At 44.7% G+C, this 24,706-nt stretch overlaps 1 protein-coding gene across 1 annotated transcript in view; it reads right to left on the bottom strand.

Moving 5' to 3' along the window:
- The window catches only part of PLEC (plectin), a 285,737-nt gene that overhangs the window by 82,391 nt on the left and 178,640 nt on the right, over positions 1–24,706 (bottom strand). The window contains 5 exon segments of the mRNA XM_030220355.1: positions 3,742–3,869; positions 9,874–9,969; positions 17,221–17,340; positions 18,544–18,650; positions 20,384–20,499. Coding sequence (XP_030076215.1) covers positions 3,742–3,869; positions 9,874–9,969; positions 17,221–17,340; positions 18,544–18,650; positions 20,384–20,499 — 567 coding nt within the window.

Raw genomic sequence — 24,706 nt, 5'->3', positions numbered from 1 at the left:
ACTTTAACGATTTAGATTTTTTAATGTTTGGTTACTGCATCTGCCTCTAAGTCTATGAAGGGTTTTAAACCCTGCAGCATAGCTGCTGAAAGCCAGCAAGAGGGAGTCACTTACTTTGAACTGAGCACTGAGGCTGTGGGTGTTGGTTTTGTGTACTGTTTTTGCTAGAGGACTTCCTATGGATTATGTACGAATGAGAATACAGGAACTCACAGACTGTAATTGTTGCTGTTTTTTTTTTTTTTTTTAATTTTAATAAAACTTCTATACTTAAGGTTGTCTGGCGCAGGAACAAGTTTTTTAGCCAAGGAAGAGAGGGCCATCACCCACAGCCTCATACCAGAATGAAAGGAGAGCTCCAGGACCTGTGACACAGAGAAAGCAAAGCCCTGTCCAAACCCATTATACCTCCTTGAAATCAATGATCTTCATTATTACATCAACTTACACTCTGCCGATTCCAATTACTATGGATGGCACACAAATTGAGCTTACTCAGTCCATAAAGATTCCAGGTGCCATCACTGATGATAAATTAAATTATCAGACACATCATTTCCATTGTTCAAACTTAAAAAGATACATTCAGGAGTAGGGAGGGGGGTTCATAGGAGAGGAAGAAGGGAGTTTATGAACATGAGGTTGATGGGTGGGGTGGTTGGGAAACTATATAGAGAGCGGTTGTATTAGAAAAGTGAACTATATGATTTCTTAATTTTATTTTCACTGTTATCTTAAAATGCTTGTATTGCAACATGGCATTAATGATTCCGAGAAGTTAAATTTTTCTAAGCTCTCAATAAAAATTCAAAGTTAAAAAATAAAGATACATTCTGTCCAATCATACATCTCCCCAGATGCCCTAAGGAAAATACTTCATTCGCTCATTCTAGGTCATTTAGACTACTGCAATGCGTAATGCATGAGACTCCGTGTGAAAGACATTAGACGACTATATCTAATACAGAACACAGCAGTCGAGGGTTTGAACCAAGAGAATTTGTCAACTGGATGTAATAGTCCTGTTTGGCAAGTAAAAGAGCAGACTGGAAGGAGGTCAGCAAGAATTTGAAATGTATGAAGTCAGCATGGGCACGGGATTTCAGCCAAAGGCGTTCGGCAGAGCAGGCACAGGAACGTAGGTAGCGGATTCTAGAGGTCAGCCAAGGCTGGGGTTTGGTACGTTTAACAGAACGGGGAATGGGAGAAGCAAGAGTATCCAGAGCAGAGGAGAGAATAGTATTATATTTTTTATTTTTGTTACATTTGTACCCCGTGCTTTCCCACTCATGGCAGGCTCAATGCGGCAGGCAATGGAGGGTTAAGTGACTTGCCCAGAGTCACAAGGAGCTGCCTGTGCTGGGAATCAAACTCAGTTCCCCAGGACCAAAGTCCACCACCCTAGCCACTAGGCCACTCCTCCACTCCAGGAAGAGACAGCCTCATTGACAGACTTGGATAACATAGTGGTAGAGAAGAGATTAGAAACATTGGAGGACAGAGTGGAAGGGTTAATAGCCTGAAGATTCCTAAATGTATTGGTTAAGATTGGACGGGATTGGGGAGGAGGGTGTTTAAGTGTGAAAGTTATCAGACGATGGTCAGAGAGGGGAAGAGTTGAGGCACAGAAACTCTCCACCACCTCCACCGGAAGGCTATTCCATGCATCCACCACCCTTTCTGTAAAAAAGTATTTCCTTAGATTACTCCTGAGCCTATAATCTCTTAACTTCATCCTATGCCCTCTCATTCCAGAGTTTTCCTTCATTTGAAAAAGGTTCATCTCCTGTACATTAATGCCACAGAGGAATTTAAACATCTCCATCATATCCCCTTTCTCCCACCTTTCTTCCAGAGTATACATTTTGAGGTCTATAACTCTGTCCCCATACGCTTTATGACAAGAGACCACTGACCAATTTTGCATCTGCCCTCTAGACCGACTCCATCCTGTTTATATCTTTTTGAAGGTGCGGTCTCCAGAATTGTACACATTATTCTAAATGGAGCCTCACCAGAGAATTATACAAAGGCACTATCACCTCTTTTTCTTTTTTTTCTTTTTTTGCATTAAATCTTAGTTGTCAATTTCTGGACCATTCTTCAAGCTTTGCTAGATTCCTCATAGTAACATACATAGTATCATAGTAGAAGACAGCAGATAAAGACCTGCATGGTCCATCAAGTTTGCCCAACAAGATAAACTCATAGTATAAGGTATGATGTGATACTACATATGTATACTTAATCCTGATTTGTCCCTGCCACTTTCAGGGCACAGAACGTAGAAGTGTACCTGGCAACAGCACAGTTCCCCAACTACTGAAGTTGTCATCAAAGCCCCACTCCAGCCCATCCAAATCTGTCTGGCCACAATCAGGGCACAGACCATAGAAGTCTGCCTACCTTTGGCCTTGCTCTCCAGCTACTGAAGCTGAATCTGTCCAGCCATGATCAGAGCACAGAGAATAGAAGTCTGCCCAGCACTGCTTTTGCTTCCCAATTACTGGTGTTGCCATCTAATTACCGCTAAGCTTCTATAGATCCATCTTTCTAAACATGATTCTTTCGTGTTTATCCCATGAATTTTTGAATTCTGTCCCCATTTTTATCTCCACCACCTCCTGTGGGAGGGCATTCCAGGTATCTACAACCCTCTCTGTGAAAAAATACTTCCAGATATTATTCCTGAGTTGGCCCCCCTTGCAGCCTCAATTCATGTCCTCTAGTTCTATCACCTTTCCATCTCTGGAAAAATTTGTTTGTAGATTAATACCTTTCAAAAATTTGAATGTGTGTATCATATCTCCCCTATCTCTCCTTTCCTTCAGGCTATACATGTTCAGGTCCTCAAGTCTCTCCTCATACGTCTTGTGATGCAAACCCCATATCGTTCTCATCACTTTTCTCTGAACCACTTCAAGTCTTATGTATTCAAAGCAGATTTGCTGAAAGGTGGGTACTAATAATAGAAAATGTTCAGATGAGCGAAGTGTAGGGTGTAAGAAAGTGGAAGAGAAATAAAATAACTTCCGTTTGTCTAATCTTATGAACCATGGTTGGGGGAAGAGATGCCGTATAACCTTACATCCCCTAATAAAGACTGTAACATAAAAAAAACGTTCACACTTTACAAGTACAGTTAGAAGAACATCTTGAAGGTTGACTACTGGAGGTTGAAGTACAACTAGTTACTACAGATATTTAATTGGGAAAACTCCAAAAAACTGTCTTTCAACTAGGCCTCCGTGTTCTCCAAACTAGAAAAGGTGCCCCACTCCATTCCATTCCACAGATTACACATCACACTCTGCCACATCAAAATCATGTCTTTTGTGTAAAGAATGTTGCAGGGGGTGGAGGGAACTCCAATTCTTCAGCAGTGGATCTGTCAAAGAGAGAAGATCTCACCAAAGGCCCTGTTTACTAAGAGGTGTTTGTGTTTTTAGCGTGCCTACACTTAGCGCATGCGCTAACCATGTAGGCGCCTATAAGGATATCGTATGCACGTACATGGTTAACGCGCGTTAAAAATGTTAATGCGCCTATAACACTGTTTAGTAAACAGGGCCCCAAGTCAGGTTCTACTGCCCTAGAGCAGGCTAGCATTACTTGGTACCTTTCAGTGACCCAGCCCACACTCAGTTTTAAGCAGTTTGGAAGACCCTGTCTTTTTCCTGCAGGTCACTCTTGTTCTCTCCCTCTCACTCCCAGTTACCTCTTTCTGACTCCCTCACTAACCTCTCAAACTCGCTCCGTAGAAGCTTTTCTCTTTCCAGAATAGCCACGTGTAACTTGCCCCATTCCTTCTCCACATCCAGGGGGTGATATCCAGGGGGGACTTTCAACAAACCAGCTTGGACCGCTCCCTAAGCAAGACATACAGAGAAAAATCAGAACAGGCACAAAAGTTCCAGTCAGTGTAATGAGGCAGCCTTACCAACATATATCCAACCCTCAATGGACACCTTTAACAATCAGATTTCACTGAGATGTAGATTACCGTAACCCAGCTCTTAAGGAGAATTGACCAACTTGACAATCATTCAAAAAACTTTCAAGATTGCTGAGGGCTCTTTTCCAGGTGCTTTTCCTTATGGATAATCAATTGATTGGGCTTGTTGATCAGCCAGCTCACCCAGAGACAAAATAAATACCTGTATGTAACATGTAAATTGCTTTGACTGTAACCACAAAAAGGTGGTATATCCAATCCAAAACCCTTTCCCTTAAACCTACATTGCCCCAGGTACAAAACAAGTATCTGTTTATAACACATAAACCACTCTGATTGTAACTGGAGGAAGACAGTATATCCCCTTTCTCTTTCAAGATCAACAAACAGTAATTGTTTAGGCCCTTATTTTGGAACAGGGGTTCTCCACCTAGCTCTCGAAATAATGATGCATTATCTCCATTCTATGCAAATCTATGGTATGCATATTCATTATGGGTATCCTGAAATCCTGACTGGCTAGGTGTGTCCTCTAGCGGAAATACCATTTTGAACCCGGGACACAGAGGAGTAGAAGTGACTGAACATCACTCTTGCTCCCATTAGACACCAGGGAACATGGGGGTGGAGGAGGAGGCATCAGATGCTGGAGGGGAACAGAATTTTGCTGGGGCAGGGATCCTTGTTGTCAAGGGGGAGAGGAATTAGATGCCAGTGGCAGAATTGATGTCAGGAGCAGGTGATCAGGGTGTACGTGGAAAACAGGTGCAGCAATTTTTGAAAGCTACTTCCATACACTCATGGGGTATAGAAGTACACATTTTCCCCCACGTGCATCTTTTTAAAATCACTCCTCCTGCTAGACATGAGGAGAAGTGACATGCAGTACTGCACCTGCATTTGGCAGAGCCTTTGTAAAATACGAGGGGAACTGTGCACATCTCAAATGGACGTCTCAATTCCCGCCTCCATTTCCTTTCTAAAATTAGGCTCTTAATGTATTTGAATTGTACTGTATTTCATCTGAACCTGCCTCAAACCTAATAATGGACAGCAGCAGTATATAAATGCCATTTTAAATCACATATACCAGTTCTCAAGCATAGCCAAATACCATCCCCTGTGGATAACCTTGCACTGATGTTATAGAGATCTGAAGGAATGAAGCCAGATACAGGAAACATTTTAGAAAAGTGCAGAGCCCAGGCCAATGTCAGGAGCAGCAAGGCAGAGAGAAGCGAGTCACAATATGAAACAAGGGATGGGTTGGGAGATGGACACAGGTCTACAAACGAGAAGCTGCCCAGTAAACATGGCGGCAGTGGAAAAGAAACCAAAATGAAAGACAGCAGAGGCAGCAAGCCTATCCAGTCTCCTAGTTTCCTCACACAACACAGATTTTTTTTGTTTGTTACATTTGTACCCCGCGCTTTCCCACTCATGGCAGGCTCAATGCGGCAGGCAATGGAGGGTTAAGTGACAGATCCTGTGTGATCTCAACTTTTACCACCAAACCACTTTTGATCTTCTTGCTGTTGTCCAGGGCTTTCTTGAATCTGACCCCAGTTTGGCACCTCTCCCTCCAGTGGGAGTCTTGCCTCATCCAGTCACATCCCTGCATTCAGCCATGGAGTACCACTAACCTATTTCTTTATTTGGATTCTGCTATTTCAAAGCGAGTTTTATTCAGGTGCAGTAGGTATTTCCCCATCTCCATAGAGTTCACAGTCTAAGGGCTACATTTACTTAAGCGCATTACCATGTTGGCATGCGCAGTCAACCTGCGTTATTAGTAAATACACCCCACTGCATAAAAATGGGACCTGCAGTACACAGTGCATGCTAGCGTCTTTTAGAAAAGCTAGCCCTAAATTTTTACCTAAGGCAACCGAGGGCAAAATGACTTGTACAGTGGAGGATTTGAACTCTGACTTCCCTGGTTCTCAGTCTGCTGCTCTGTTACGGTCCTCCTCCACTCCTAAGCTCAGCAGTAGCAGACAGGATTCTGTCCTATGCCTAGTTATGGTTGGTTAAGCCACTTTGGGGAATAAGTAGATTCTGTCAGGGTTAGTGTGCTGGACTGGCCATTCCTTGTGCTGGCGTTCTTTATTTTGTGGTCTGGAGTGTTCTGAAATGGCTTTCTCTGTCTCCTGTGGAAATGCTGGGAGGTGTACAGAGGCCGCTATTAAAAATACCATGGAATCAAAGGATCACAGGTGATCTGCACGGTGTGGTTTAGCACTGAGGGCTGGAGACAGAATAAGCAGGGAAATCAGCTGTCCCTAAGGTGTATTATGAGCACAAGATGGGCCATTTGGTTGGTTCTGTGATTGTTCCCCCAGCTGACCAATGGAAGCACCGTGATATGCATTAGACTTTATTGTGGCTGTATGAAATCTGAGTCACATGAACTGCTTGGCATAGCAGACGGGAAAGGAGAAGTCTGGGGAAGACACCTGTGAGGACAGCACTGTTCATGGGTACAGCTAGCAGAGGAAGGGACTCAAGGATGGGGGGGGGGGGGGGGGGGAGAACAGACCTCCTCCCTCTGTCCTTCAGCATTCCCCACTATTCCTGGACTAAGACTCCCAAAAACAGCACTGCCAATGCACCTCACTCATCCTGCAGCAACCCTTCAGCAAACTCACTATTCCCGTACTGAGACTTCTCCCCACCCACACAGCTCTGCCAATGTACCTCACTCATATCCTGCAGCAGCCCCACTATTCCAGTACTAAGATCCCCCCTTCCCATACACATAACTCTGCCAATGCACCTCATTCCTGCCATGAACACCCCTCCTTCCTTGCTATTCCTGGAATGAGACCTGGCCCAAATACAGCTCTGCCATTGTACCTGGCCTGCAGTATCCCTCAGCTATTCCTAGACAGAAACCCCTTTCCCTCCTCATAAACAGTTCTGCCAATGCACCTCACTCCTGCCCTGCAAAATCCCCCACTATGCCAGTTCTGAGACCCCCACATACAGCTGACAGTGCATATAAACAGTTTGCTTCATCAGTGAGCCAAGCAAATAATCAGATGTTGTAAATTTGCATACAGGAGATCCACAACATAAGCAGCAGGGAGATAGGAAAGACTGGAGAGGTAAAGGAATAACACTGGATTGTATGAGAAGCTCACCATGCCTTGCTCAGAACACCTGGCTCTGCTGTGATTGCTTGCACGTACCCACCCACTGAAGCTGATGGCACACCCCTCTGCTTTGCCACTCATCAAGCCATTGCTAGCATGCTCAGGAGTGGGAGTCCAAGGCTCAGGAGAATCCGTGCCTAATTATGATCCATACTACTTTGAAAGCACAGATTCAGATATCAAGGAAAAGGATTAAGGAAACACCTCACCCCCATCTGACAGGTAACCACATCCTGCCCGATATCTAACACTCAACCGGTTGGACCGTTTCAGGCCCAGTCAAGGTCACCACTTTGAAATGTCGCCTGCAGAGGCTGTCCTGACTGGACAAAGGCTTCTCACTTCCTACTACCTGATCCTAGCAAGTCACATCAGTGTACTATACAGAAAAAGATGGACTATTATGAACTCTGATCTCTACAGGAATGAGAAGAGTTGTAATTCACACACAGTGTATCCTGAACTCTGATCCCTGTCTGTGGTAGTGAAAAGGGTTCTAATTCAGATACTGCTGTATCCTGAACTCCAATCTCTCTGCAAATTCAGATCTCTCTCTCTGTAGTAGCGAGGAGGACTCTAATTCATCCACACTGGTGTATCCTGAACTCTAGTCCCTCTGTGAGGATGAGATGAAATCTGCAGATAATCAGCTCGGCCAGATTTACGTGTGATTTCCAGGTGAATCTATTTACACTGAGCAAAGAATGCATGAGGTACGTAAAGGATGGGATACAACTCAATAATCCACAGAAACTGTAATACCACACTACAACGTGCCAAAGCAGAGTATCATCACAGCAATACAATAGTACAGAGTGCTTAATCCAGAGTTTTACCACAGGAATACCACACAAAGAAGGACATCATTTCAGAAGACCTTACACAGAATGTCCACATGTAGATTTCATACTTGTGCCACTATTTTCACACAGATTCCAAGGGGGCGTGCTTTTGGGTGTCCAAAAACATATACATGCATTACAAGCATAAGTTTTTTTTAACAATTTGCATCAGTTATGAGGCACGAATTAGATTCTAAAGTGCTAGTTTTGGACAGAAGGTGGAACAAATGACTAAGTAGCAATTATTCATAGCTTTCAAGGACTTTATAAAAACTTAAATGTTTGCCTTTTATAAACAGTTCTTATAGGTATAATCACCACAATTTGTATATCCAAGATTCAAAAGTTGTCACTTATATATGTTATTACTCATGGAAGCTGCCAAATGATACAATACTTTTTCTGAGCGTGTAGTGTTATACAATATATACCTCCACTGTATGAATAGGGAAATACACATGAACTTCCCAGCATTCTTATATGAATTTTACAAAACACTCTGCATTCCTCTGTAAATTCCAACTTCAACAACCTAAGAAAAATGTGGTTTACGGTTTGCTGAACAAACGCATCCTTAGCTGTGGGGGGAGTGAGGAGTAAAGTCTGGGATAATCATAAAAGATCATTAGCTGTGGAGGGAGTGAGGGATAGTCTGGGATAAGCACTGAAGGATCCTTAGTTGTGAGGGGAGTGAGGAGTAAAGTTTGGGATAAGCACAGAGGATCCTTAGCTGTGGGGGGAGTGAGGAGTAAAGTCTGGGATAATCATAAAAGATCATTAGCTGTGGGGGAGTGAGGGATAGTCTGGGATAAGCACTGAAGGATCCTTAGTTGTGAGGGGAGTGAGGAGTAAAGTTTGGGATAAGCACAGAGGATCCTTAGCTGTGGGGGGAGTGAGGAGTAAAGTCTGGGATAATCATAAAAGATCATTAGCTGTGGGGGGAGTGAGGGATAGTCTGGGATAAGCACTGAAGGATCCTTAGTTGTGAGGGGAGTGAGGAGTAAAGTTTGGGATAAGCACAGAGGATCCTTAGCTGTGGGGGAGTGAGGAGTAAAGTCTGGGATAATCATAAAAGATCATTAGCTGTGGAGGGAGTGAGGGATAGTCTGGGATAAGCACTGAAGGATCCTTAGTTGTGAGGGGAGTGAGGAGTAAAGTTTGGGATAAGCACAGAGGATCCTTAGCTGTGGGGGAGTGAGGAGTAAAGTCTGGGATAATCATAAAAGATCATTAGCTGTGGGGGGAGTGAGGGATAGTCTGGGATAAGCACAGAGGATCCTTACCTGTGAGGAGAGTGAGGAGTAAAGCCTGGGATAAGCACAGAGGATCCTTAGCTGTGGGGGGGGGGGGGGGGTGGAGTGAGGGATAGTCTGGGATAAGCATAGAGGATCCTTAGCTATGGGGGGGGGGGGAGTGAGGGATAGTCTGGGATAAGCACAGAGGATCCTTAGCTGTGGGGGGGGGGGGAGTGAGGGATAGTCTGGGATAAGCACAGAGGATCCTTAGCTGTGGGGGGGGGGGGGGGGGAGTGAGGGATAGTCTGGGATAAGCTCAGAGGATCTTTAGCTGTGAGGGGAGTGAGGAGTAAAGTCTGGGATAAGCACAGAGGATCCTTAGCTGTGGGGGGAGTGAAGGATAGTCTGGGAAAGTACAGAGGATCCTTAGCTGTGAGAAAATGAGGGGTGAAGCCTGGGATAAGCACAGAGGATCCTTAGCTCTGTGTGTGTGTGGGGGGGGGGCGGGAGAGAGAGTAAAGTCTGGGATAAGCACAGAGGATCCTTAGCTATGGGAGTGAGATTAAAGAGGTTCTGTGGTACTGCAACCAGCAGGGTGGAGGGGAAAAGGTAAAATTATTTTGGGGATTTGGAAGAAAAGCATTAAAAGATCAAAGGTGAGCCAAGCAATAGGGGATGAAACTCACTTCCAGTGACTGATAGATCACTTTGGATCGGTTCTTGTCCGCCTCCTTGGCTGGAAGTTCTGTTTCTTTGAATTTCAGAAACTGACGCCATAGGATCTGGGAAAAGAGAGACATGGAGAAAGTTAGTGGTAGCACCCTTGCATACTTGACAGGAAATCTTTGGAGAGTTAAGCCTTCAGGCAGAGCTGATCATGTCCTGGCTTCTCTAACAGGCACAGCCAGACAGATCCCAGGAACCTCCAAGCAAACTGCTGTGCTCCTGCTCCATTCTGTTTGCTCTTTTTCTTCTGAAGCTGTGGTGGCTGGCAGAGCAGGCCCAGTGCTCTTGTAGCAATGCACATACCGCTCATTTTTCATTTTATTCTGTGGGGAGAGCTCTGCCATTTTCAGGTTGTTTAAAATTTTCACTTTTTGTATTTTTCTTTATTTGCAAAAGTACATACTAAACACTAAACAAAATGAAACAAACCTTTTCATTACAACGTTTTTTGCTTCCTTTCATTGCATGGTTTTTTTGTTTTACTTATTTTGTTTAAAAACAAATGCACATCGCTATTGTTTAGTAAACTCTCTAGAACTCCTTCCCTCCAGGGTTGGTTACACACCCAAGATCTAAATTTCTAATTTATCTAATCACCAAGAGAATAGGAAAAGACAAAACAGACAAACGAGAGCTTCAGATACATAAGAGAATAATCTTTCAGTGGAAAATAAGGGGTCATGACATGAGGCTTGAGAGGGTAAAGTTAGGACACGTGTATGGTTCGTGGACACACTGGACATGGTAACTTGGTAACATAGTAGATAACGGCAGAGAATGACTTGAACGGTCCATCCAGTCTGCCCAACACCCCACTCATTACCAATACATGATTAAACCAACAATGAATGTGGTATAAAAATACTTTATCATGGTCTCTCTTTGCCAATTTTTGGGACACTGACAGTAGAAGTTCGCCCGCCACTGTCCTTATGTTCCAACTACTGGAGTTGCCATTGAAGCCCTCTCCAGCCCATCCTAAATTGTCTTGCCATAGACCGTAGAAGTCCACCTGGCAATGTCCTTAGTTCCACACAGTCAGAGCCGCCATCTAAGCACCGCTCAACACATAACACACAGTCAAAATTGTTTTATTCTTTTTATTTTCCCAACTCATAAATTCGATATCAGCAAAGACTTAGTCTCAAGTGTCCACCACAATAACTTATGTAAGTCCTACAAAGTCTTCACAATTCCAATGTCTTCACAATTTGTAATTATCTAATATACGTTTTTTACTGAGTGGAAGGAAAAGACTTCAGAAGCTCAGTTCAAACAGCAATGAATTGTAAAACGGAGCCAAACCACTGTCACTCATAAAAAAACTTTCTCTACTCAAGTAATTTATCAAAACATATACACTGTATTAGTAACAAAATGTTTTTAGCAGAAACTTTACTGAAATGGCCGATGCTCAATGAACCCTCCCTCTTTTTAGTTTTCAGCTTGCTCAGGGACAGCCATTCAAAGTTGGTTAACAATCTCTCATGTTGCCTTTGCTTTGTCTGTCTGTGAGTCAAATTGAATACTGCTCAGGTTTTTATGACAGGCGATGGTTTGGATCTGTTTCACAATTCATTGCTGTTGGCAGCTGAACCTCTGAAGTATTTTCTTTCCCTTAGTAAAAACCATATAGTGGATAATTAAATACAAATTGTGAAGACTTTGTAGGACTTACATTGGTTTTTTGTTTTTTTTAATATAGCATCCATTTTCTAATTAGGGATCATCTGTGTTCATCCCAGAGCTTTTTGAATTCCATCACTGTTGTTGTCTCTATCCCTCCCACGGGAGAGTATTCCAGGCATCCACCATTCTTTCAATGATAAGAGAGGATCAGCTGAAAGGGAACTGGGTAGGTCCCCAGTCTTCTGGTTTTAAACCGCCAGAGTGCAAGATTCCTGTGGACTTCACAGTGGCCCAACCAGAATGGAAGCCAGCTCAGGGGGGGTCAGATCTAGCCCAGGTTCTTAGCAGTCACCACAAAGCCTCAAGCAGCAGTACACCAAGGGAAGTGTGAGTGGGCTGATCACACAGGGGTGCAAAAACTGTTCCTCTCATTGGCAGTGGCACTGGAGAGTGGGGCACCAGTGGGTGAGTTGCATTAGGCACAATTATAGCTTAGTGGAGTGGAGGAGCCGCCTAATGGTTAGTGCAGAAGCCTAAGAACTAGGGGAACTGGGTTCAATTCCCATTGCAGCTCCTTGTGACTCTGGGCAAGTCACTTAACCCTCCACTGCCCCAGGTACAAAACAAGTGCCTGTATATAATATGTTAACTGCTTTGATTGCAACCACAGAAAGGTAGTATTATCAAGCCCCATCTTCTTTCCCTTTCAATTTCCCTTGGTACCGTCCTGCCCTGAAGAGAGGTACGCACACTAGAAGCATGCTGCAGTGAGCTTTCTAACCATGCAAATGGAGAAATATAGATGACGTAGATGTAATGGAGGTAAATTTCAAAACTTTGATGCACAAATGTAGCAGGAGCCCGAAGTCGCTACGTTTTGCCTATACAGCTGCGTCAGGGGCAGCTAGAGGCGAATCAAATCATACTTGCTTCTCTCTAGTAAAGCAAATTGGCAAATAATCAGCATGTTGTGCTTGTAGTTTCACCACAGTGGAAGTCTTCAGCAGAAATCTAGATATTTTCAAGAGCCTGGCAGCTATTACCAGTTGCAGTGACTGACTACATCACCGGGTAGGATCAAAGGTGTGTTAGTCAAGCACAATACAAAGGAATCCATCATTCAGAAGACTTTAAGAGAGTGGGTTGAAACTTTTGTAGGAATCTTAGGTGTAACTCACCTACAAGCAGCATATACATGGAGAGACCTGCATGGCCATGGCATAACCACAGTACACCCAACAGTGTAATGCAGCCACGCCCGTAAGAGGCAGGCACACACAAAAAGGCACAGGGGGCACTTCCCCACTGCCAGGGACTTTTTGATCTGCTGCCAGTGCTCTGGGGAGGTGCTGCCACATGAATGGAGCCATTCACACACCAGAACCTCAGCAACGCCTTTGTTATCCCCTGCAGGGGTAGAAAGTGCACCGGTGTTCAGCACGATTTGGGAGAGGTTGGGTTAACCGCAAGGAATGCCACATTTCGAGAGAGACGCACACTAAAACTGCATGGCCTCTGGTTCCACATCCATCAGGGGTGGGCAGGGCACTGACTCCTGCCTGGAGGAAGAAAGGTGGGGTCTCTTGACATAACACAAAAGGGTGGAGTATTCTCCTTCATCAGACAGATGGAGAGAGGTAAAGAAGAAACAAATGAGGAATACTGGGGAGAGACAGCAGACTGAGGAACAACCAAAAGAGGATGCGAGTGAGAGCAGGAGACAGCATGAAAGCAAAGCCAAAGAGATTTCCTAGCTTAAAAGGCTGTCATGAGACTCTAAACCTGCTTAAGACCTAATCTGAATAAGGGGCCCTACAAGGGAATTTAGAAAAAAGACAAAAATTACGGAATTCCAGAAAACCATATCCCACACAAACTCAGATTTGATGTAAATAACCAGGACGCAGAGCCATCACCAGACTCTGCATAGCTAAACCTGAAATTAAGTACAGCTGGGAGTTTTAAACTGGCCATAAAGAGACCAAGAAAAAGCTCCAAACAGACCTATATGCAACAAAGAAACTTCTAGAAAAACACAACTATTAAACACGACTTAGTTGTGCAAATCAACCAATCTTCTTATATCTGAGCAACCAGAATAAGCCAGAAACCCCAACAGAAACTTTGTACTACCAGATCTGCAGAGCAGACCCAGGACGTCTCCCCTTACTACTTAGCATGCAAAAAATATATATTCAAATTCTGGTGTCACCACAGTAATAAGGAAACAAACTATCTCCAGTACCAGGTACTCTTAACACAGCACAAGGGGCTGCAGAACATCTTTTTGAAGCCAAACCAAGCCCTGGCCCCAAGATCTCAAACTGCTCATACTGTGTTGGACAAATATATTGGTGGGGCCATAGCCTCTGTGGCCCACCCCATTTCCTATGCACAGCACCTGTGTAGCAACCAAACATGCTGAGCTAAAACTGCACCAAATGCCAGGACTCAAATGGCAACAGATCTACATAACAGAAGACAGCATTACTGATATTACACCGAGCCCTAGAACACCAATACACCTCATATGGGAACAACAAAACAAGCTGAACTGCTATAGATCCCTAAACAGAACACCTGACCTCAGGCATACTGGTAAGGCACAAACAGACCCTCACCAAATACAGAATAAGCAACTACAGTCTAGAAACAGAAACACACAGACAGAAACTGAACCGGAAACCCCAAGAAGCCAGACTCTGCATGCAGTGCAGTACTGGAGAAATAGGTACAGAAATGTATTTCCCACTGCACTGTGCAAAATGCAAAGATATATAAATATAAATTTCCCAAAACTGACAGAGAGAGAAAATCAAAGAATGAGCAGGAAAAACCCTGTATAATGCTGGGGAAGAGAAGAAACAGCAGCTCGAGTGATAAAATCTGTTTCATCCAGCCACTAGGCAAGAAATGTAACCTTACCAGGGACAATATGGACCAAAACCCAGAGATTGTTCCGGTTATTGACCAGTGTATGTTTTGTGAATGCTTTTAAAGTCTGTGGGACAATTTACCTGTGGACCTCACACCAAATTTCAAAGAGAAAAATGTGTGTATTTACCCTTTGAAATTAATCATGGGTGCAAAGGACTCAGGAATCCTTCTACCTGTTTGTTACATAGGTAGATTTTCTGCAGAAAATAAAGCATGCAGACTTGAAAATCCAATTTATGCAAATTACTTAACCAATCCCACCAAAATATGCCTCAGAATCACCCCTTTCCCCTGAGATGCAGCCAAAAATCCTTGTATTGTTCAATTTGTTGAGGCATATTGAAGGCGGGCACTTTGTAGACAGCCAACATATTTACCCATCACCTAAACTCTTATTACCATATTTCCTTGATTCTAAGACGTACCCCCCCCCCCCCCTTTCCATACAAGGGGGAGAAAACCACTCAATTGGAAGATGCCCTTGATTCTAAGACATGCCCTCATTTTGCATGTGGAAGCATGAGTCTGGATGCGGAGAGTGTACCATGCAGTTCTCTTCCCTGCCAGCCCTTCAACGGGTATGGTACTGGTACCAGTTGGGTGGGGGGGGGGGGGGGGAGAGGTTTCCGAGACCCCCAGTGGCTATGTGGAGAGAATAAGGAATTAGGCTGAATCATTTCAAATTTTGGATCTCGATTCTAAGATGCCATCAAATATAAGCTGCACCTACTTTCTACAGACGTCAAAATCAGCAAAAAAGTGTGTCTTGCAATCGAGAAAATACGGTATTATGATTATTAGTATGACGATGATGGGGTGGACATTTAAACAATTTGTCTGGGTAACTTTCATACTTACCTGACTAAATCTTGGCAATTTAAAATTCCACACTTACTATGGTTAATTTCGTCTCACTAGCTGGATAAAATTGATCTTCAGAGAGTGAAAAAGCAGGTTGAAATGTCTTAAATTGGGTATTTCAGGAGTGCGGTTTTACATTAACTGGATAAGCCAGGCTGTCGAAATAGGATAGCCATCCTAAGTTTATCTCAATAAATTTATCTGGATAACATTTACTGATTATATTCAGCGGTCAGACCTATCCAGTTAAGGGCACAGAGTATCCTGTGGACAACTTTATGGAAAGTTAGAGTGTGTCCTATGGATGTCCACATACTGCCTGCATAGATCTGCAGCTTGTTAACAGTCTGCATTGCAGGCTACATTTACTTTAAAGAAGAGATTGAAAGGTTAGTTAACACAGTTTTGAAGCCCTGCTGCCATGCTCACTTAGCTCCTCCGAACATGTGCTTGCCATTCTCGGCTTCATAGCTTCCCCTTTTGGTCTTACTCCTAGGTCTCCTTTCATACTTTCATATCTCTTTCACTTCCCCCAGATCTCTTTTCACTCCATCACCTTATATTCACCTTTTCAAGTGCTGTGGGCCTGATGCCCACTGGGGACTCTGTTGAGCGCCACCACAGCAGTGTCCTGATTTACTGCAGGGCAGCATAGGGGGAGGAGTCTTGAAGAAAGTCTAGCACTAATAATCGTCTCAAGAATGAGTTCGGAATCAGAACGAGAAGAGGCAAACCTATGTTGTTTTGTTTTTTTTTCCTTGAAAGGTTAAGTTGGATGTCTGCTAAAAATTAACAGCACTCTATTTCTGGAGGACTAGCTACAGAATCCAACAGAAACGCATTGTTTCTAGTAGACTAGATGCCCCAGGGACAGCAGGAGTGCTCAGTGGATCTGCAGATCATAGTTATAAATCTTCATTTATTAAATGCCAATAAAGCTCAGGTGTGTGAGCTAAACCATAATGCTGGGCTTCTGCCCCCTCCTAGTGAAAACAGGACTAGTCAGTAATCTTTTCCTGCCGGGCCATGATTCTCTGCTTCCACCACATCCACTACCAACCGTGGGTCTTTTAGCAGGATTAGCCATATAGTACCACTGAAAATGTCTGCAGACTGTCCCACTTCTATCCCGATACTGCCAGGGTTGTCTGGGACTGGAGCCGACAGTTACCTGAACACTGTCGATATTCAGCACCAGTATCCAGACAACTATCCACATAATTCAGGAGGGCAAAAAAGGTGTCCTACTACTACTTGACATTTCTAAAGCGCTACTAGGGTTATGCAGCGCTGTACAATTTAACATAGAAGGACAGTCCCTGCTCAAAGGAGCTTACAATCTAAAGGACAAATGTACAGTCAGTCAAATACCCAGACGTTATCGAGTACCTCCAGGTGCTGCCTGTTGTACCCACATATTCAACGTCAAATATTCAACTATAACTTAACCATGGTGTCTGGAGTTTAAAACAAACACTAACTGCCACAGCTGAATATCAGGCGATAGTGTTTATTGTATACTCACAGGGATAGAAAATAACACACCCAATAGAGTATTCATGGGGACAACAGTGGCAGGCAAATATTCCCAGAGACAGCAAGGTGACTGAGCAGTGATAAAGTATAACAGAAAGAGCAGAGAACTACAGCAATGAAAACACTGGCTGAAGCCCTCTCTCTGATTAACTTGGTGACCTTCATTATGTCACACTCTGTTCGAATTCCTGATATTTGGAAAAGGTGTGCTAGAACTGATTATGAACAGCACTGGGTGCACAGGGGGGGTTGCTATATAAAGAATAAATACTGCTCAACCAACGGTCACCTCTGAAGGGAAAAGAGACACAGATTGGGTGTGGGGTGACTTGGTATCAGCTTACCTCAATCTCTTCATAACTGGTTGGAAACTTCCTCTCTTCAAACATTATGGTATGGCGGCGGATCCACTGAAGTAGTAGTGTGACGTGTTCGTAATACTCATGCCATCTGAGTTCCAGTTCCTAAGTGGACAGAACCATGGTGTATAGTCCACAATCTGAACAATATCAGTGTCTTTCAACCCACCCAACACATGCAAAAGCACCAACATAATTATCCATTCCAGCCACCTCAACCTTCTACCCCAACCAACAGCCACCAACACAACCTCTTAGCCCCACAAGGCCTGCTGGGGAATATCACTTCACGCATGTCTACTGCAGAGGGCTGTTAGTTTTACCAGTCCTACCATACCTAACATAACTATTTACTCCATCCACCACCATATCCTACTGCCTATGCCATTTATGACAAGAACCAAAAATTGCTCCTTAGCTACCATCATAACCACACTCTTCGTCCTAAACACATACCCTTTTCACCATCACAACCAAAAATCCCACAATAACAACTTGCCCATAGCTCCTAATCCAAGGTTACATAATGGATCCACCATCACCACAATATGCAAAAGTCCACCAATCATTACCATCACTACTCTGTCAATAGTATTAGGCTGAGAGGCAAGGTGAGGACCCTCTCATCTAAACTGGTTGAGTGCATGCCAGTGGAGTGACATGGCTACCAGGAATGTGTTGTTAGTGTTCCAGTTTCTAAGCTGACAAATTCCCGTGTTCCCATGGTTGTACAGATCAGTTGCGTTCCAAGGGGGGGGGGGGGGGCGGTGGGGGCAGTCCACCCCGGGTGCACGCCGCTGGGGGGGGGGTGCTGCACGCCAGTCAGCGTTGTTCGTTTCCATGCTCCCTCTGCCCCGGAACAGGAAGTAACCTGTTCCGGGGCAGAGGGAGTTTAAAACAAACACTAACTGCCAACGCACGACGTCAGACTCTGAACTGGATTCAGCCGCTGAACTCCAGCACGTCGGCCACGGCGGACGAAGAACTTGAAAGACGTCATCTCGGGTTGGCTGGCGGGGTTTGGGGTCCCCCGCCAGCTGATGAAATATTTTTAAAGGCGCAGGAGGAAGCGGACCTCGGCGCAAAAGTAAGAAACGGCAGCGGGGGAGGGCTGGCGGCGGGAGGGGGGCCAGGGCGAAATCTGTGGGGGCCCAGGCCCCTGTGGCCCCACGCAGATACGCCCCTGATTTCAGGCAATCAGGATAAAATCCAGCTGCTTGTCACTGCTAGATGAGAAACTTCTTTCCACTACCGGATGGACATTATATCTTCACTTCTTTGCCCTTCCTCCCTGTCACTCATACTTACATTGGCTTTCACCCCATCCTGTACATCAGGGACACGGGGCATGGCATCATACAGCGATGAGACGTACGTAATGATGGATTTTTCATCTGGCTGGGGCACATCAACATCTAAAGAGAGAAGAGAGATGCAGGGTCAGGGCACATTCAGCTTTATTCATATTCTTTCCCCCCTGTCTCTTTTGGGTACACACACACGCACACACACTTCAAGTCTCATCTCATATGAGGTGAGGCCTTACCAGTGCCTGCCCTGAGGCATTATAGCCTCCATTTTTTAAAAGCTGGTTACATGTTTCCCTGTGTACCCCAGACACGACTGTCTGAGGTCACTTTCCTGAAAGGTGAACGCTGACTTCACACCCTATCAGCCTTACTTTCAAAAGTGATGGGCGCCCAGATTTCGACCCAAATCGGGAGATGGGCGCCCATCTTGCAAAGGCGCCCAAATCGGTATAATCGAAAGTCGATTTTGGGCGTCTTCAACTGCAATCTGTCGCAGAAACGGGCAAAGTTGACAGAGGCATGTCGGAGGCATGGTGAAGGTGGGACTGGGGCGTGTTTATTGGCCGAGCAGAGATGGGCGCCTTCGGCCGATAATTGAAAAAAGAAAGGCGTTTTAGAACGTATTTGGGTCTTTTTTTTTACCCTTTTTTTTTATGAACAAGTCCCAAAAAAGTGCCCTAAATGACCACATGACCACCAGAGGGAATCGGGGATGACCACCCCTGACTCCCCCACTGGTCACTAACCCCCTCCCATCATAAAAAAAACAACTTTAACAACTTTTTTTCCAGCCTGTATGCCAGCCTCAAATGCCATACCCAGCTCCATCACAGCAGTATGCAGGTCCCTGGAGCAGTTGTTAGTGGGTGCAGTGGACTTCACCCAGGTGGACCAGGCCCACCCCCCCCTACCTGTTACACTTGTGGTGGTAAATGGGAGCCCTCCAAACCGCCCCCAAAACCCACTGTACCCACATGTAGGTGCCCCCCTTTAGCCATAAGGGCTATGGTAATAGTGTAAAGTTGTGGGCAGTGGGTTTTGGGGGGGATTTGAGGGGCTCAGCACCCAAGGGATGGGAGCTATGGACTTGGGAGGTATTTAAGTTTGTTTTTTTTAATTGTTACAAGTGCCCCCTAGGGTGCCCGGTTGGTGTCCTGGCATGTGAGGGGGACCAGTGCACTACAAATCCTGGCCCCTCCCACGACCCAATGCCTTGGATTTGTTCGTTTTTGAGCTGGGCGCCTTCGGTTTCCATTATCGCTGAAAAATGAAACCACCCAGCTCAAATCCGATGCATTTGCCGGGCACAAACCGTATTATCGAAAAAAAAGATAGGCGCCCATTTTTTTTCGAAAATACGGTCTGTCCCGCCCCTTCATGTACCCATTCGCGTTCGATTATGCCCCTTCCATGTCATGTACAGCACCCCAAATGAGTCTCTACTTTTCTTCAGCGACTCTTAAATGTCATGCATATGACTAAAGACTGGACAATTTCCAAAGAGCCAATTCTCCCAAGTAAATGGTATTTGAAAAATCTTCCCCAAGATTAACACCATGGCATACACTTGGTAAAAATAAACTGTAGAGAGAGAGGGTAATTCCATGAGAAGCTACGTGCAATGAAAGAGCAGTCCCAGGGGAAGCACCAGAACTGCGAGGGTAATCCCACAGGAAACAGTATGCAGAGACAGGGTTATCCCACAGGGAACAATCTGCAGTATCTGCTCTGCTGAGATGCTCCTAAACACGGTGCCTAAGAATTGAACACTCCCAGGCCCTCAGACCTCTCTCATCCTTATTCCCTATTCACTGGAGTTCAAACCATTTTAATGTTACCTTCAGGGTCCAGCAGGCGTGTGACCCCCAGATCCCGTTCTGCCACATTGAAAGCCTGATCCAGGTTTTCCAGGTTAGTTTGGCGGTAGACTTTGTTCATATCAATGAGAAGAGGCCTTAGGAGACAATAGAAAAAATGTTCAAGAGATTGAGAGACAAAAGAATGAAATAAAGGAACGAGGACCTAGACAGGCAGAATACATGGTAACAAAGTAAATGATGCCTGTATGATTCACCTGGTCTGCCCAGTAAGGTGGTTAGAGATGTACCTGCCACTCTGTGCAGGTTAAACCCCTCTATACCCAACATTGTGTTTTAAGCCTGTAAAATGTATTGCATATTTTCCTGCCTTAATTATGCCCTGAAGTGTATTTCTCCTATTTGGCCAGCAGGTGGTGTTTCTTTGTTGTAAAGCTGTTACAAAGAACTGAATGTTCTTTTCTTTAGTTTAACACAAATAGGAAGCAAGAAGCAGTATATTTTTGAAATCTTGTTGACTGGGCTCTGATTGGCCCAGGAGCTCATTTTACTGGTTTTGCATCTAGTCAGCCAGGAAGAAAAGAGAGCAGGATCTCTTTGTTAAGTCTCTGTGAACAAACATATGTCCTGATCTTCCCAGGTACTTTTCAGAAAGTAAACAAATGTTTAGTTAGTGTTATTATTGATCAATATTTCAATTACCTATTATTGTTTGCTGATTGCACATTTTTTGCTCATTGTTCAATATATTTCTAAGATAATAAACAACTGTTTATTGCCTTTGCCTATCCGGACTGATAAAAGAATCCTTGTGGTCTGTGAGTGCTTTCTGGGAACTGTGGGACCAGTGGGAGTGTGGCCCCGGTAACCTAGAAACCACTGGGGATAATTTAAGAGTGGGAAACTCACCCAGAGGCAGTTGTGACCCAGTTGGAGGGAGGAGGGTGCTAGTGTAGAGCACGTGGCAGATGCAGGCAGACCTGAGCTGTGCTAGGGATAGACCCTCTGAGTGGCCATGGGGTAACCCCAGGCGGGTGGCTAGGTGTTTCGTGACATCTGGTGGTACTCCTAAGTCTACTTGTGATAAAGTGCCTCACCCAGGGTCACACAGATACCAAGTGGCAGAACTGGGATTAGATCCGAGGCACAGGGAGATAAAGTGACTCGCCCAGGGTCAAACAGAAAGACAATGGCAGAACTGGGATTAGAACCGAGGCACAGGAGTAACCTAACTCACCAGTCGCAGAATTGGGATTTGGACTGAGGCACAGGGAGATAAACTGACTCACCCAACTGACTCACCCAGGGTCACACAGACAGTCAGTGACAGAGCCGGGATTAGAACTGAGACACAGGGAAGTAAAATGATAAACCCAGAGGAACACAGAGAGTCAGTGACAGAGCTGGGACTACAACTAGGGCATAGACAGATTAACAGGTCAATGTTATATTGCATTCATGGGCTTGTGTGCAAATTTTCAAAAGGTAAGCCCAAAGGGGGGGGGGGGGGGAATCCCTTTGAAAATCCAGACATCAAGGGGGCAATTCTATAAACAGGCAGCTTTTAGGTGGCTGATGGTATTGTCACACCTTACATTTAGGTGCTGCAGTTACACTAGCCATAGACCTGGGGTAGCTGTGGATGCTCAAATGTGGTGACGATGCATGTAACTGGCAACTTCAGCCATGTCCCTCCCATGTGATGCCCTCCTCTGCATTTACGCACTATGCAACTTACACGCGCTCTTTCAGAGTAGCGCCTAGTCGCTTTGCTGCCACCGATGTGCACTTCCTCGCACTAGTGGCCCATAAATAAGGAAAGGGATTTGATTTACTGCACCAAGTAACAGAATTGCCTTCAAATGAAACAGTGCGTCTAGTGTAACTGCGTACCCTTGAACCTACATTCACAGAAAAGTTTGTGGGCCAGGGATTTGAAAATGAAGGCCTAGTGCAGCCTTTCTGGACATCGATAAATGTACCCACACTGTCCGAGACCACGAAAATGTGGAAGAAAAGATGCTAAAATATGGGTGCCAATAGGTATTTTCAAGCACACCTGGATAAGCTGCTTTACCTATGGGGGGGGGAGGGTGGTAGTTATCAGAAGAGTCACACGGAGTCGGTGTTGGCAGAGCTGGGAAAAGGCTCACTCTCCTGACTTCTTCCTGTCTGTAATGATCAGATCACAGCCACCCTCCTTTGCAGATGTAATGTTTTTTGTAAACACTGTTTTCCTTTCTTTCTCAGATACCTGAATTCTATCATTATCTCACCAAATACTAAATTATTTAGCAAGTTTCCTAGCAGCAACCTATCAACAAGCCCTGCCCGTTCCTCCAGGAGTGTAAAGCCCAGTACTGGGTCTTTCCCATTCTGCAGGGTACCATGGCATGCAGCTGAACCATTCTAGTGCCCCTTCCAACACTTCAAATCCCAAATTTCTCCCTATATACAATGTTAGGTTTGTGTGTTGGTACCTCTATCCATTTACGCTCCCAATACCATATCTGAGCTGCCTTTTGGGCATGTACTACTACTACTTATTTTATAGCGCTACTAGACGTACACAGTGCGATACACTTGAGCATATAAGAGACAGTCCCTGTTCAACAGAGCTTACGATCTAATCAGGACAAACAGCACAAATAAGGGATAAGGGAATTACTTAAGGTGGGAATTATAAAACAGACATGGGTACTGAACAAGTGAAAAGGAGTCAGGAGTTAAAAGCAGGCTCAAAAAGATTGCCTTTTAGCCTAGATTTGAAGATGGCCAGAGATGAAGCTTGATGTGTTGACTCAGTAAATCTATTCCAGGCTTATGGTGCAGCAAAATAAAAGGAAAGGAGTCTGGAGTTGGCAGTGGAGGAGAAAGGTACAGATAAGAGAGATTTCACTATAAGCACAGTTCCTGGGGATGACTATAGGGAGAGATAACAGTGAAGAGGAACTGAGGAGCTGCAGAGTGAATGCACTTGAAAGTTAGTAAGAGGAGTTTGCACTATATGCGGAAATGGATAGGGAACCAAAGAAGTAATTTGAGGAGAGGGCTAATATGAGCATAGCGACACTGGGGGAATAAAAGTTGTGCAGCAGAATTTTGAACAGATTGAAGGGGAGAGAGATGGCCTAGTGAGAGACCTATGAGAAGCAAGTTGCAGTAGTGTAAGCGAGAGGTAATAAGAGTGTGGATAAGGGTTTTGGTAGTGTGCTCAAAAAAGGAAGGGATGAATTTTGGTGATATTATAGAGAAAGAAACAACAGGTTTTAAGCAATCTATTGGATATGTGCAGAGAAAGAGAGAGAGAGGAGTCAAAGATGACCCCAAGGTTACGAGCTGATGAGACAGGGAGGATGAGAGTGTTATTCACAGAGAATAGAGAATGGGGAAGAGGAAAGGTGGGTTTAGAGGGAAGGGCTATTCCATAATCTAGACATCCACAGCCTCTTGTGCATACAAAATGTCTAGAATTACTAGCATTAAGCTGCAGAAGTTCCAGCAGGGCCCCTAAGTTCTATTCTGCAAATACCCCAGGGGAGGACTGACAATTGAGACAACAGGGCAGTGCCTGAGGGCCACACCAGTAGAGGGCCTACTCTCCCCTAGCTTCCATTTAGTGTAGGTGGTTAGAGGCTCCTAACCCTTAGTGCCCCAGGGCTCAGATCACTGTCATTCCACCCCTGAAAGACCTGCTTAACTTATCCAGTGCATATCTGCAAGGGGTGAAGCATAGGCAGAGCTCCCAGTTAAACATATAACTCATAGAATACTATAAATTAGGCGCATTTAGGTCTAAGACTGGTGTAATGTTCAGGGTACCAATAGCAGGTTATGTTAGTATTCTGGAATGGGCTCCTAAATGGAGGAACCCGGTTGTAGAACTGCCTCATTAGTGATCCATTTAACTGCCTTAGGGTCTGCTTTCAGTGTCCCGTCAAAACCGTGCCTTAATCACACTGCTAGTGCAGAGACAAAACTTTTCTGTGCATCTGATGTAGACAAAAACATGTTTTGGAGTATAAAATGGTATTCTGATCACTGTGTAGCCTCTGTGCACGTGAAAGAAGGCCTGCTGGGGAATATCACTTCACGCACGTCTACCACAGAGGGTCCTTAGTTTTGCTATGTATGCATGGTAACACTATTACACGCTAAAAGGCAGCGGACCCGTCACATCCGATCATAAAACACTGGACACAAACAGAAAGCCTGGAGTTATGTTAGGGGGAAGCAGGCAGCCCTGGGGTCACATTAACAGCTTCCCCTCTTTTCACTGTACTCTGATACAAGGATGCACCAGAATCCAGGGCCCAACTAGGGCATTTATAAAGTAGGCCCATA

The sequence above is a fragment of the Microcaecilia unicolor genome, chromosome 1 (genome assembly GCF_901765095.1).
Source record: "Microcaecilia unicolor chromosome 1, aMicUni1.1, whole genome shotgun sequence".
In the NCBI taxonomy this organism is placed as follows: Eukaryota; Metazoa; Chordata; class Amphibia; order Gymnophiona; family Siphonopidae; genus Microcaecilia; species Microcaecilia unicolor.
Note: the sequence above shows the minus strand (reverse complement) of the source record. Positions and strands in the feature narration are given on the sequence as shown.